Raw genomic sequence first — 13,847 nt, forward strand, 5'->3', positions numbered from 1 at the left:
CGAACTTACCAAGTTGCGTGACGAGCAAGGGGAGGCTAGCCGACATTTGGAGGAGCAGAAGGCCGCGCTGGAAGCAGAGATCACAAGGCTGAAGGACGAGAATGAAAGGCAGATCGCTTCTGCCCAATTTCACCAGGAAGATCTCAAGGCACAAGCTGAAATCGCGCAGCATGCCCAGCAGAACTATGAGAGCGAACTGCTCAAGCATGCTGAAGCCGCGAAGAATCTACAATTGGTCCGGTCCGAAGCTAACCAGTTGAAGCTGGAAGTTGTCGAACTACGGACACAGGCCGACACCTTCAAGAAGGACCTTGCTCAGAAGGAGGAAAGCTGGACCGAGATCAAGGATAGGTATGAGAGCGAGCTCACGGAACTGCAAAAGCGCCGCGAGGAAGTTCTCCACCAGAACTCTTTGTTGCATACCCAACTCGAGAATATTACAAACCAGATCGCAGCCCTCCAGCGTGACCGGGCTAACATTCCTGAGGGAGATGAGGACGGAGAGGCCGGCGCGCCCAACCTCGAAGGCCTCCAGGAGGTGATCAAGTTCCTGCGTCGTGAGAAGGAGATCGTTGATGTGCAGTACCATCTGTCAACACAGGAAAGCAAGCGTCTTCGTCAGCAACTCGACTACACTCAGACCCAGCTTGACGAGGCCCGGCTTAAGCTCGAGCAGCAGCGTCGCGCGGCTGCCGACAGTGAACATAGCGCCCTCAGCCACAACAAGCTGATGGAGACCCTGAACGAACTGAATCTGTTCCGCGAGAGTAGTGTTACGCTGCGTAACCAGGTTAAGCAGGCGGAAACCTCACTTGCGGAGAAGTCCTCTCGCATCGAAGAACTTGTTCAGCAAATACAGCCGCTAGAGACTAGAATCAGGGAACTGGAGAACACTGTAGAGACAAAGGATGGAGAGCTGAAGTTGCTACAGGATGATAGGGACCGGTGGCAGCAACGTACGCAGAATATCCTGCAGAAGTACGACCGGGTAGATCCCGCGGAAATGGAAGGTCTGAAGGAGAAGCTCGAGACTTTGGAAAAGGAGCGGGATGAGGCCATTGCTGCCCGGGACACTCTACAGACCCAGGCTGCTGGTTTCCCAGAACAGCTGAAGCATGCGGAGGATCGCGTGCAAGAACTGCGCACGAAGCTCACAGACCAATTCAAGGCTCGGTCCAAGGAGTTGACTGGCCGTATAAACGCTAAACAGGTGGAGCTCAACACGGTCATGCAGGAGAAGGAAGTCATTCAAGAAGAACTCAAGACGACTCGAGAGGAATTGAATGAGCTGAAGACGAAGATGGCCGAGAAACCCGCAGCTCCTGCTGCCCCAGCTGTTGAAGGAGCTACTGGTGTTGACTCAACGCCTGCCTCTCAGTTCCCTGCGCCAACAACGCAGCCGCCTGCCGCTTCTGACGATCAACGCGTGAAGGCTCTGGAAGAGAAGGTGCAGCGCCTCGAGGCAGCTCTTGCGGAGAAGGAGACGGCGTTGACCGCGAAGGAGACGGAGCACGAGGCGAAGATCAAGGAGCGGTCCGACAAGCTGAAGGAGATGTTCAACAGTAAGCTGGCTGAGATTCGAGCTGCGCACCGGCAAGAAGTTGAGCGGTTGAAATCCAGTCAGCCAGCCGCTCCTCAAGAACCTGGAACCCCAGCTCCCAAACCCGAGCAGGTGCCAGCAACGCCGGCGACTCCTGCGGCTGCTCCTGCGACACCCTCCAAGGACACTGGGCTGCCTGAACTGACGGACGCCCAAGCCAGGGAGCTTGTTGCTAAGAACGAGACGATTCGTAACATCATCCGGAGCAACATCCGCACCCAGGTGGCTAAGCAAAAGGAATCCGACAAGCAGGAGAGCCAGGCCAACCAGGAGGCTATGAGCACACTGGAGCAGAAGTTCAACGAAGAGAGAGAAGCGTTGAAGAAGGCCCACGAAGAGGGTGTGGAGGAGAAGATCAAGGCTGCTGTCGAGTTGTCGGACAAGAAATCACTGGCGAAACTAAGCATGCTGGACACCCGGTACCGGACAGCCCAGGCCAAGATCGATGTGGTTCAGAAGGCTGCTACGGAGACGCCTCAGAAGCCTGTTGTCGAAGTCTGGGAGGTCGCAAAGACCACCAGAGCGCCTCCGGCGGCGCAGGCCAAGCCCGCCCAGGTGGCATCTCCTGCACCTGCACCGTCTCCCGCGCCCGCTGCGGCCCAGGCAACCCCGGTGGTGCCATCGCCGTCGCCTGCCCCAACGGCTACTCCTGCGGCCACACCTGCAGCTACGCCTGCAGCTGCACCCCAGGCCCAGCCTGTGGAGGCTGCAGCAGCATCCACAGCGGAGCCAGCTTCTGCTGAATCTACGCCACAGACAAGTGCCCAAGCGCAGCAGCAACCGCAGCAACAACCTGCGCCTGAACAGGCCGCACAACAAGAAGCTGCGCCTGCGACGGCTCAGCCAGCTACCAATGCTCCTCCAAACCCGTTCGGTCAGAGCCAGAACAAGCAGCCCTCGTCGTTGCCCAGCAAGCCCCCGGCCGGTAATGCTTCTGGCCTTATGCGAGCACTGACGTCCGGACTGCCCGTCGCGCGAGGCGGCAGGGCCGGCGGCCGCGGTGGGTCGCAAGCGAATACTTTCGGTCAGCAACAGGGACAACAGCAACAGGCGCAAGGTCAGGCTCAAGCCCAGCAGCAAGCTCCTAGCCAGCGCGGCTCTGGTCTGCCCCGGGGTCGTGGCGGACGCGGAGGCCATGGACGCGGCGGAAACCAAAATGTACAGCCCACGAATGCCGCTCAGCAAGGACAGGCTAGCCCAGGTCGCTCGCTGAATGCCGGTGCTCGCCAGTTCGTCCCTCAGGGCAACAAGCGTGCTCGTGAGGATGGAGAAGTTGGAGGCGAAGGAGCAACCAGTGGAGGAAAGCGCATGAGGGGAGGAGGTCATACCCGGGGGTCATAGGATCTAGGACAGCGTGAATTGCATTTTTCTTTCATTTTTCTCATGTACTTTATGTCTAAATGTGTCTGCTGGGATAGGGTAGATGTTCTATGCAACATCAGATTTCTTTTGTTATACACATATACGTGCATTTGTTGAGTAAGATACATCGAGACTTAGCAGGGTCAAGAACGCGCACAAGATAACATGATGCTTGCTTGTTGGTAGCAATGCATATCAACTGGGTATAGAGCAGAAACAACATATCCAGCAACCTATCCATCCACTTTCTAAATAAGAAGAAAAAAAAAAAAAAATAGAAGAAATCATCTCCTCCTCCCCCCAATCAATCTAACCAACGCATCCCTCTCCCTTTGCAACACCATCAACCTCGCCTCCTCAATCACCCTCCCCTCCAAGCCCCCATTCCCTTGCCCCCCAGCACCATTCCCACCAGGCAAAACCACCTTACTGGGCTCCACCCTCCCCACAGCCCTCCTCCTCCTCCTCCCTCCCCCCCAGACAACCATCCAATCTGCAATCCCATCCCCATCCCCAACCTCAACACCCGCACACACCCGACAATGCGATCCCACCACACTCCGCCTCCCAATCACCGCGCGCGCCTCCACACTACTCGAGCTATGGATATGCGCTCCCGGAAGTATCTGTGCCCCTGGACCAATGGTCACGCTATTGGAGATGCGGATGGGGAGAATCGACCCTTCGTCTTTGCTGGCGATTCCGCCTGAAGTCGTAGATGTGGTGGATGTGGGTGTGGGCGCGGATCCTATCACGCTCTTCTCGCTGATTATGCATCCGTTGCCGATTATCACGGGCCCTTCGTAAGAGTAGATTCGTGCCCGGGGGTGGATTATTGTGCTTGCCCCGATGGAGATTGGGTGTGAGCCTTGAATTAGCAGGCTTTCGGAGATGGTGGCGCTGGGGTGGGCGGTTATGGGGGTGCGGTGGTGGTGGGATGGAGACGGGGGTGCGCGTTGCTGCGAGTGTTGGGTGTGGTGGGAGTGTGGTGTGGAGGGTGGTGGTTTGAGGTGTGTTGATGATGATGATGATGATGGTGGTGGTGGTTGAGTTGGGTGGTGTTGTCGCGGGTCCATTCTTAGGGTTGTCGTTTTGCTGTGTGGTGTGTGTGGTTGAAGAGACGAGTTGATTGAAAATGTGGTGTGAAAGTATGGTAAGTATGTAGGTGATAGGTTTGTGTAGTGTCTGTCTTGGAAGTGTTGTGGTTGCGGATGTTGTGGTGGAAGGTTGATTGATGTCCGCGGAGGTGAGTTGTGGAGACCGGAGACAAGACTGGCCCGTGAGTAGAGGAAGAACAGCACCATAATGTCTTACGAAACAATCACTGTTCATGATGTATTGAAAGCACTGCGTTTGCAATGTATACTCGTAACTGAAGTATATAGTCATCATCTATCCCAACCGGGTATCTAGCATCATATCTAAATAATCTAAGTAAAATCCAACAAAACGCCAACACCATATCTACAGCCCGCATCTACAACTCAAAACACACTTCACTCTTCATCCCCATTCTCTGCCTCCCCCTCTTTGCGCTGCTTGATTCCATTCCTCTTCCGCCACGCCCAAACGCCCCGATCCACCTCCTCCCTCGTCATCCCATCCTTGACCAAACAGAAAGTCACCCCCAACTCGGTCTCAACATTCCGATTCCTCGCCTCATCATCAAAGAACAGCATCTCCTCATACGCCACCCCGCTCGCCTGCTGAATGCGCGAGAAGTGCTGCGTCTTGTTCGCCGGGAAGATCTGCACGTAGTCGAAGTAATCCAGTGCGCGCACCGACTTAGTCTTCGCGGCGGGGTTATCCGAGAACGTAGGAATGATGTGCAGAGCTTTGAGCATGTCGCGGGCCAGATCCGGGGTGTGAGTGCGCGAGGCCAGAGCGAGAGGGATGTTCTTGCTTTTACAGGCGTAGACGATGGAGGAGACGGCGGGGTAGAAGGCGAACGACTCGTTCCAGCTGCGGGAGAAAATGGTGAGTTATATGGTAGTGGTTTTGCTTGGGGCTTTGGGGACATACCGATCCGTGCAGCGGGAGTTGTTGTCGCGGGGCTTGATTGGGGCGCTGACGTGCGTGTCGACCCAGAATGGCCAGAGTGTATAGTCGAGATCAAAGGCGATCAGTTTCGGGAGCGGAAGGCCGTCGTTGAAGGTGGCGGGCGAGATGGAGGCATCTTCTAACGGTTGGGTGTTGGTTCTCTTAGTCCGCATCATGATTATCTAATTCTAGGGGTGATTCTGGATCGACACGCTATCTCCTTTTTATGGATCTTGTTAGAAGGGGAAGAAGAAGTGAATGGTGGAGGTGAAGGTGAAGGTGAAGGCAAAGATAGCGAAGATGGATGGATGATGAGGGGTCACGTGTGGGGAAGGGGATTCACCAAAGACAGAGGCATCTTAGAGTGAAACTTCGATTCTACGTGTTGATACTTGTTAAATCTACGACGCAGAAATCAATCATCATCATCATTATTGTTATCAGTAAGCTATTATTATGGACTCGCCCGACAAGAATTCTGCTGATCAGTCTCATACAAAGACCAGGCTATCTGGCCGGCAGACCTTCCGATTCTGAGTCGAGCACCTTCATTGAATAGTCACTCATACAGTGGCTCTCCTTTTTAAAATTTCAAGTCATATGTCCTGCGTTCTACATTCTGCGATTTGGAACTCCTGTTCTGCAGTTTCCATTTTTACCCTTCATCGTTTGCGATTCAGGACACGTTTAGCTGGCTGGGATTCATCATCCTCCCCATGCTGTAGTTGAAGCATCCCAGCGTCTGGAGGAGCTTCCAAATTTGTTGGTGCTTCTCGGCGCCTTGAAATGTCTGCGCGTATTCAAGGGCTTCCCAGCTAGCGGCATACATTAGAATGCAATTCTGCTGATGAGTGTCGAGGATTCCATCCGCGCCGACGGCATAGGCAATTGTTCGTCGCCACACCTTAAAGGGAATGTTGAACCGGCACACGCGGTTTTCATCAAGGTCCTTGTTCCTTGTACGTGTGTTCGGGGGCGTTGCAGGAGGGGTTGACATCACTTCAGTCGGGACAGCCGCTCTCATCGGTGGGGATGGTTCATATGCCTCCTGGCGGGTGGGAAATTCGGAGTCGAACGCTTCTGAACGGGAGTAAAGTGGGCCGGTGCGTTCCTCAGCCTCTTCAGGGGCAGCTTCGGTGACCGGAGGGCCCATGTGCGCGATGTCTTCACCTGGATACGCGTATGCACCAGTATTAGGTTCAACAAACCGCACACGAGTCCGGACACGAGGCTCGACGAATTCCACATGAACGTAGTATGGGCCATCAGATGAGCTGTCGTTCTCTTCGCTCCACTCCACCTCTTCCTCGCCTTCGTCCGCGGATTCGTTATTCTCGTCATCGTCACCTCCCACTATACTATCCGATCTCGGATGATCGTCATCATCCAGCAAGATGGCCCGGGAAATGAGCATCATTTTCAGTGCGGTGCTCCAAAGTGTGCTGCTATGCACTCCTTCTGTCTTAATCGCCTCAAGTTGAACGCGCTTGCAGAGACGGGTGTATTCAAGATTTAGCTCATTCTTAGTCTGGTTTGCGGCTACCTCGTCATGGTCTTGTCCTTTGTTTCTGCCGCGGCTGGCAAGCTTCTCTGTGCTGTCATTCTCGTCGCCCATATTCTGCCCTTCATGCTCTGTATCAGACATCACATCACGAAGGCCTTCTGCCACCTCCAGTAGCCGCACTGTGTATGGCGGGAGATCATTGGTAGGGCGCCAAATTATGCTCTTGCACAGGGGTGCAGTTTGAGGCAGAGTCACAGACTTCCCTGGAGGAAGAAAGTCGAGTTGGTGCTCCGGCGTTTGTTGTATTCTGATCATGCTTTCCAGATGAAGGGCGCTGGTATTGGACAGTCCAATCTCCGATAGGACGAGATGAGGAATTGAACGCAGACCTCGAGTACAAGTATACTTTATCAAGTCAGCCGTATCGATTTGTGTATGGCCTAAAAGGGTCATCTGTTAGTTTCAAATGCTTACCTAGACGAGGAAGCCGTGCGTGCACTTACTTTTCGGACGAGCCTTTTTACCCTTGCTAGGCGACCTTTTGGATCTCTTGGGCTCATTTTCTTTGTCCGACAACTTCATTCTAGCCGTATCCTCGACTAGACCACTTTCCTCTTCAATGTCAGAACCATAAATGTCTTTAGCATCACTCGGAAGCCAGTCGAGGTCACTCTTGAGGTAGACCCGCGCAAAGTGCTCGAGGCCCAGACAACCGAGGGGGTTGCCACTTAGATCAAGCTTCTTGAGCAGGCAACAATGCTTGAATGCCTTGAGGAAGGCCTCCCACTTTTCGACATCTTGCGCAGTCTCGATGTGAAGCTGGTTCTTGGAAAGATCCAGTTCCCGAAGGTCACCCTCTGATAAAGTGACTACCTCTGCTAATTTAGCCAACGACTCCACAGTGAGCTGGTTACCTTGCAAATGGAGCTCAGTGACAAGTGCTATGCTCTTGGAATGCCCGGCATGTTTGTACTTGATGCACTCGATCAAAACATCGATGAACTGCTTGAAGCCCTCATCCGTCAGTTCTTTCCCCGTAACATCGATTTCAAGAACAGGGTCTCGCAAAGCCGCCTCATGGCTTGTCGACTTATTGCCATCTTCAGGCGGAAATCGCTTTTTCTATAAGCAGTCGTCAGTCTAGTTCACTAGTATTCAGGCCACTCGACTGCCACCTACCAGGCTAGTCCAGACGGCCTGGCCCGCTTTGATGCCTCTAATCTTTCTCTACGGAACAAATTATCGTCAGCCTCTGTTCTCTAGAGATATCATGTGTTGATACTCAGTGGAAGGACTTACGCCAAGGTAGTTGAGCTTCCCCATCTTGAGGAGCGACCACGAAGGTACAGTGTGCAATTTCTCTGATTCCAAGTTAGCATGCCTGCTCAAGAATACCGACGCGTCCAAGATAACGAAAGTGATAAAATTGAGTAGAAAAGGATACTGTGCCCAACTATTCGCCTAGTGGAAGTCAAGTCATGATGCAGTGAGGCGTGCGGGCGCGTCACCTGTGTCAGAAGGACACTATCTCGAAGACAAAAAGACAGGAACTGTGAAAGAAGGATCATATTCAATCACATACCTGACTATTGATGTGCTTCGAAGTTAATTTCGTTATGCTGTGATAGATAACTCGTCGATCGACTAGAAGTTAGAAAGCAGAAGATTGTTAGTGGATGGGAGAGAACTAGATCAGTGAAGAAGAATGCGTCAACAGCCCTATATCGAAATGTATACCGATCAGCACTAGCGTGAAACACTGACTGTGTGTTTCTGCACTGTTCCATGAACTCGCTAATGCAGAATAGGAAGAGTCTAGAAAGAGTGTTGGAAGACGTGAAGGCGGAAGATGTGAGACATGAAAGTCACGGACAAAGCTAAAGGATTATAAAAAGTAGGCCTGGTGGTGCGTGACATTCAACGCGTTTCCTTTTTGGGCTTTCAAGGGCTTTCACACCTTTTCTCATTCACTTTCACATTGCGATGGCAACTTATGCTTTGGAGCACAGAAGAGCGAGTGTGTGTTCTTTTTGTCCTCCTTGAGCAGTATGTAAAGGGCTTTTTACGGTGTTTACCCCGTGTGGGAGCCTCAGCAGTGGTTCACTGTACTAATTCTCACTTCTGTATGGCAATCTCCGCACATTCTGACAACATTCAGTTACCTACTATAGTACCAGAAGTGCTTGAGAAGGGAGGAATGTGAACGAACGGTCCCATATCTGCACCGTATGTTGAATATCACACAACGCAGTCTAGCTATTAGCCTTATAACAAATTGATAATATCCTTGAACTCATGCAGTATAGCAGGGTCAATATCCTCCCAGCTTGCGGGAACCCCAGCTCCTTCATCCGTGGTACCACTGGGTTGGAAAGAGCTTGGAAGAGTAGATACAATGTCTTTGTCCCTCTTACACCTCTTTCTATTGTCTTCAGCAGTCGTAGTCAAGAGAACCTTCCGTTTCTTCCCATGGGAATCAGCAGGAGTGGCTTTACGGCAGTTAGGTGTATCATCCTGTTCGTTCGAAATCATCTCATTGATCTCCGTGGCAGTTAAATTGATAATATCAGCCTTACCAGAGCCTTGTGATAGTTGAATTGACTTTTCCTGGCTGGCTTTAGGTGTGGAAACCATATCCACCACTGGTGGCAATTGATAATTGTGCCATCCATCATTATCACTCCAGTCTTTTGTAGTCATGTCTATCTTCATGTTGTCTTCGGTAGTTGGGGGTGCGAGATTCTGGTCTTTCGATGATGTTGCTACTAGGGGCTTTCCGAGCAGCAGGGCGGACGGTGAAGGGAAGTCGCTGAAGCTGTCGTTTCCGTAGTCACTTGAGGATTCAAGTAAGTTCTTTGGGGCTGGACAGCTGGAGTCAATTTCTGGCTTATTGTTGTTGTTGTTGGTCTCTGTGTTGCCTGAGGATGCCTTGTGTGTTGAGACTGGGCTTTCTATTCGGTGTCTGTATGCTTCGGAATTAGAAGGGTTACTCGCTTGGGTGGTAGTCTCCTTCTTGGCTATTGTTGCTGGAAGGGTTTTCTGATTGAGTTCCCTTGCCTTCTTACCCTTGTCCTTGTCATCGTCGCCAGATCGCTTCTTGTTTGCTTTGGGTGGCTTCTCGAGTCCATCTCGACAGCAAATATGCTTACATCTATCTACAATTAGTTGTTTTCCTTTGAACATGGGAAAGTTTGCGATACCTTGTCTTATCTTTGCACCGATGGTTGCAAGCCCATCGACCGTTGTCGAGTCTGACAGCCTCTGCTGCTTCAACTGTTTGATGGTTGCTTTCATTTGGATCCTCGCTCGTATTTCTTAGATATTGTACTTTGTCTACTGGCGGTTCTGGAAATTTGTCGACAAAAGACCACTTCTCGGCTTGGTCTGCAGATAATCCGGGTCAATCCGTTAAATACCTATCCCATTACAAGCATTTCGACTTACCATTATCTAGGAAGTCCCCGAAGAACAGATCGTCACTGTCCCAAAGGTCGATATTTCGGGTAATGAATTTGGTCTGGGACGTGTCATTACTGCGTCGGCGAGAGATGTTAGATCTGGGCCTCGCCGACACTGAATCGGACGGAGACTCTCGCTGAGACGGAAACAAGCTTGCGGGAATATCATGTCTCAGCTGTGCGGATCGCATAGTTCCAGCTATGGTCGTCAGTAGTCATCTACATGATGGTCAAGGGCATTCCTGAATACCGATATCGTCACACATTGCATAGCACGTCACAGATTGACCGGCGCTTTTCAACTCTGCGCTAAAGACAATCTCTTGGCCTTTGGACATCTTACAGGCACTATATAGAGTGAGCCTCAATGAAATGTGCTTAACATGCCGTCAGTAGTCCCAACCTTACGCGTCGGAAGTCGAGCAAACGACCATCTGAACTTTCCGCCATGAAGCAGACGTACACGGGGCGTCGTTGGAAGTATGTCGGGCATTTCTCGTTCATGAAGGCGACTTCGCTTCTTATATTGATCTGAACACCAGTACCAGTCTTTGATCCCTGCTATTGCATCAGTAAGAGGTCTAGATGGCTTTTGGTACAATACCTTGCCAATCATCTTGACGGACACTCGAAGCTTGGGAAAATCCATAAGCCGCTCCAACAATTTCCTCCCGAACGGAGGATTTCTGCTCAAGATCATATCAATTTGATGAGGTTCAAAAGCCTCCAGTGTCTCAATGCCAGTGATTCCTGAAGATGCTAGTTTTCGAACAGCAACCACACCAATTTGCTCAATCTGCTTCATCTGGAGTGGGGAGTCATCCCAAACTTTGGCCCCGAAGCTCCTTGCAAGCTCCAGTGCATTTCGTAGAGTGATTGAGTCTTCAAGACCTACTTGGCGGTCTATTATACAGCGGATGAGCCTGTTAATGTGAGAAAAGACGAATGTTTTGTCCTGTTGGAAAGTGAACCTGTGCTTTTGGAATGGTTCGCCATCTGGCAAATCAACAGCACCTAATTCGGACTGGATCAATAGCGAGATCTTATGTGCGGATATTGCGATATCCACGTTTACTGGAAACCGAATTGCGTTGGAGCGATTGATCTCTTTGTATAGGGACTTCTCGCCAGCCTTGAGGCGTATCTCACGGAATTCGTCTGCTCTCGAAATTACCGACAGCTATATAAATGGTTAGTCTTCGTATAGGCTCCGCGGTAAGAGATACTTATTCTTTACAATGTGGGATACGGTTGAGTGAGGCTTTAAAGTAAGCAAGGTCTTCATCGTCTCAAAGCGCACATAGTATCGCGCCATGGCATCACCAAACTTGGTGGATTTGAGACAATCGGCGGAGACCAGTCCACAATCCTGGAGAAGCTTGATATCTTTCTGACATATCTGTCGGAGCATCTCTTCCTCATCCTCCCTATCAGCGTCCTCTTTCAGTCGATAATATGTCGGATTTCTTCTCATCCTCACGAAGAAGAAGGTACCAGCAAGCCATCTGATAGCAGAGTCGATGTCTATGATATTTCCAAGCCCGATCTCTGCATTTAGATGATCAGTAAGATTCAAATGGAAGCAGCTTTCAAGGCTCTCGGAGCCAGACACAAGCCTCTCATAGTGAGCTTCGCGTGCTTGTCTTGTCATTATTACAGCTGTAGCACTATCATCGAACTGTGGTCTGCCGGCGCGCCCGAGCATTTGCATGATTTCTAGATCTGAGTATTCTTTGCAACCCCCTTCTTGCCATCCGACTGTTCCCTTTATGATGACAAGATGGCAGGGCAGATTTACACCGACTGCAAGTGTTGATGTGCAACAAATTATGCTGATTTGTCCACTGAGAAACCCTGTTTCAACCGAGCGGCGGTCAACTGGACCAAGGCCAGCATGATGAAAAGCTACGCCAGCAGCAATTGTGGCTAGACTGGATTAGCCAGTTGCTCTACCAGAATGTAAGGGAACATTTGGTACCTCTCAAGTCCACATTCTGCACTTCCATAGGACTGCCTGGTCCCTTCCATAACTTAGCAAGGGGATTGGACATGGTCCACAAGCGTGTAAGCTCCTTCGCGGTAGCAACGGCTGAGTTCCTCGTGCAGCAAAATATCATTATTGGCTTCTTTCGAGAATGAGATGATATAATGTCTGCAAGCCTACAGAAAAAATGTCAATAGCGGAATCTGTGTCTTTTGAGGATCACTTACTTAGAGGTGCACATTCTATCGAACGCAAAGTCGTTGGCGTGCGACTGGTAGCCGTACACGAACTTCTGCAACTTCACAGGGCGAAAGTCTTCCCCAAAGTGCTCTCTGTGGGCAGGCACATGCTGATTTACTGGGTCCCTACCTATCCAAGTTGCGATGTCCTCTGAGTTTGGAACAGTAGCACTCAGAGCGACAAAGCGAACGTTCGACCCGTTTGCTTTCATGCGGGATACGACAGCTTCTAGGGTTGCACCGCGAGCTTCCTTGAGGATATGGACCTCGTCAATGAGGAATAACTTGACGAGCTGCATTAACCGGGCATGATCCTTCCACTTTCGCGTCATGCTGTCCCACTTCTCGGGTGTCGTGATAATAACTTGGCTGTTCTGAACACTCCTCAGTTGAGTGTGGTCTGTATCCCCCGTCAACTCTGCACATTGCAGCCCTAATGTATGGAATTTTCTACTCCAGTCTCTGAACTTCTCAGAACAAAGAGACTTGGTAGGTGCCTGGTATATAACCTTGAACCGTTCATCTTTGAGGCAGTTGAGTAATCGACAAATTGCTAGTTCCATTATAGCGGTTTTCCCACTGCCCGTGGGTGCGGCAAGGACAATGTTGCTATCGGTCTTGTAGGCTGATTGGAAGCATTTTGATTGTACGGCATTGAACACGGGGAAGGGAAAGATTGACCGATATTTATCTGGGAGTTCATGCACAGATACGAGGACGATTCCTCGAATTGAAACCGGAAAATGTTGCTGGAAAGGGCCTCTCTGCCGGTCTTGACGGACAACTGACAATAACTCAGCAGGGTGGAAAAGTGGTATCTCACAACTGGAGAAATTGTGAGGATCATTGTTGTCCTCGAAGTCATGTTCAGGAGCATGTGCTTCCAATCTCCCAGCTCGCCTTCTTGTCAGTGGACTAGATGGCGATCTTACACCCGTATCCGGAGAACTAGAGCCGAAACTCTGACGAGGAGTGGCATGAGGACCTGCTGTTGTGTCAAACCATGTTAGTTCAATCCTTCAGGGCTGAGATCCGTGAACCTTATATCAAGCATGTATCCTGACCTTGAAAGAAACGAGAGACCCGGTTATAGTCTGTTCTTAGGGAAGGCCTGGACAACGAGCCACGGTCTGCAACAGAGCCCACTGTATAAGGACTCTGCACTTACTCATCTAATCGAGCCAGAAGTTCAAGATCTAAGACTTGAATGGTTAGCCTGATCTAGGCATTCTTAGATGTGACTGTGGGGTAATTGAGCGGCATACCAAAGGCATCCAGCTCTAGATTTTCATCCCGAGAAAACAACTGCAGCTTGGGCTGATCACTACTAGAGCCCTCTCTGGGTAGTCGGTTGAACAAAGGTTCCTGTTGTGCACCTTCAACTAATCTTTGATCAATGACGGCACTTGGGTTTGATCGACTGGGAGTAGGGAGTTGAGGAACGGTCCTACGCTTATAGGGAGCATTCCGGCGGGTTTGGGGGTTTGAAGAATAAAAACTGTGCCGCATGATAGATAAAGGAGAATCCTTGGTTGATACGATGTGCAAGACGCTGCCACGCCCACATTTACCACGGATAGGCGAGAGGAAGGGAACCAGAACTGGGTAGATGGGGAAGGGGAAAGTCACCCGTTATGCACTAAAGCACGTGGGGTCTTTT

General features: G+C 50.8%; 4 protein-coding genes across 4 annotated transcripts; 1 reads left to right on the forward strand and 3 right to left on the reverse strand.

Moving 5' to 3' along the window:
• Positions 1-4,416: 4,416 nt before the first annotated feature.
• Positions 4,417-5,382, reverse strand: BDQ94DRAFT_57764 (Mg-dependent acid phosphatase). The gene is made up of 2 exons (XM_026776092.1): positions 4,985-5,382; positions 4,417-4,924 (listed from the first exon to the last, which is right to left on the reverse strand). Exons 1-2 carry the CDS (start codon positions 5,176-5,178, stop codon positions 4,459-4,461), a joined length of 660 nt encoding a protein of 219 aa, XP_026624523.1. The 5' UTR covers positions 5,179-5,382; the 3' UTR covers positions 4,417-4,458.
• BDQ94DRAFT_57760 (uncharacterized protein) lies at positions 5,145-5,634 on the forward strand. Its single transcript, XM_026776091.1, has 2 exons — positions 5,145-5,445; positions 5,504-5,634. The coding sequence occupies exons 1-2, from the start codon at positions 5,307-5,309 to the stop codon at positions 5,587-5,589; spliced, it is 225 nt and encodes a 74-aa protein (XP_026624524.1). The 5' UTR covers positions 5,145-5,306; the 3' UTR covers positions 5,590-5,634.
• Positions 5,384-8,006, reverse strand: BDQ94DRAFT_180296 (uncharacterized protein). The gene is made up of 4 exons (XM_026773589.1): positions 7,806-8,006; positions 7,686-7,733; positions 7,010-7,628; positions 5,384-6,946 (listed from the first exon to the last, which is right to left on the reverse strand). Exons 1-4 carry the CDS (start codon positions 7,827-7,829, stop codon positions 5,679-5,681), a joined length of 1,959 nt encoding a protein of 652 aa, XP_026624525.1. The 5' UTR covers positions 7,830-8,006; the 3' UTR covers positions 5,384-5,678.
• A 765-nt stretch (positions 8,007-8,771) lies between these two features.
• Positions 8,772-13,696, reverse strand: BDQ94DRAFT_180298 (putative DEAD/DEAH box DNA helicase (Mer3); the record flags this gene model as incomplete). The annotated part of the gene is made up of 11 exons (XM_026773590.1): positions 8,772-9,657; positions 9,707-9,890; positions 9,951-10,163; positions 10,215-10,312; positions 10,368-10,522; positions 10,569-11,144; positions 11,202-11,890; positions 11,943-12,124; positions 12,176-13,175; positions 13,252-13,350; positions 13,453-13,696. The coding sequence occupies 11 exons, from the start codon at positions 13,694-13,696 to the stop codon at positions 8,772-8,774; spliced, it is 4,326 nt and encodes a 1,441-aa protein (XP_026624526.1).
• Positions 13,697-13,847: the final 151 nt, after the last annotated feature.

The sequence above is a fragment of the Aspergillus welwitschiae genome, assembly GCF_003344945.1.
Source record: "Aspergillus welwitschiae strain CBS 139.54b unplaced genomic scaffold BDQ94scaffold_23, whole genome shotgun sequence".
In the NCBI taxonomy this organism is placed as follows: Eukaryota; Fungi; Ascomycota; class Eurotiomycetes; order Eurotiales; family Aspergillaceae; genus Aspergillus; species Aspergillus welwitschiae.

Bases quoted from the DNA above. Each gene is read 5' to 3' on its own strand.
- BDQ94DRAFT_180296 (XM_026773589.1), bottom strand. From the start codon at position 7,829: ATGGGGAAGCTCAACTACCTTGGC. The intron at 7,734-7,805 runs GTAAGTCCTTCC...TTTGTTCCGTAG, and splicing joins GGAAGCTCAACTACCTTGGC to AGAAAGATTAGAGGCATCAA. The intron at 6,947-7,009 runs GTAAGTGCACGC...TGACCCTTTTAG, and splicing joins TAAAAAGGCTCGTCCGAAAA to GCCATACACAAATCGATACG.
- BDQ94DRAFT_57764 (XM_026776092.1), bottom strand. From the start codon at position 5,178: ATGATGCGGACTAAGAGAACCAACACCCAACCGTTAGAAGATGCCTCC. The intron at 4,925-4,984 runs GTATGTCCCCAA...TTTCTCCCGCAG, and splicing joins AACTCCCGCTGCACGGATCG to CTGGAACGAGTCGTTCGCCT.
- BDQ94DRAFT_57760 (XM_026776091.1), top strand. From the start codon at position 5,307: ATGGATGATGAGGGGTCACGTGTGGGGAAGGGGATTCACCAAAGACAG. The intron at 5,446-5,503 runs GTAAGCTATTAT...TCTCATACAAAG, and splicing joins CATCATCATTATTGTTATCA to ACCAGGCTATCTGGCCGGCA.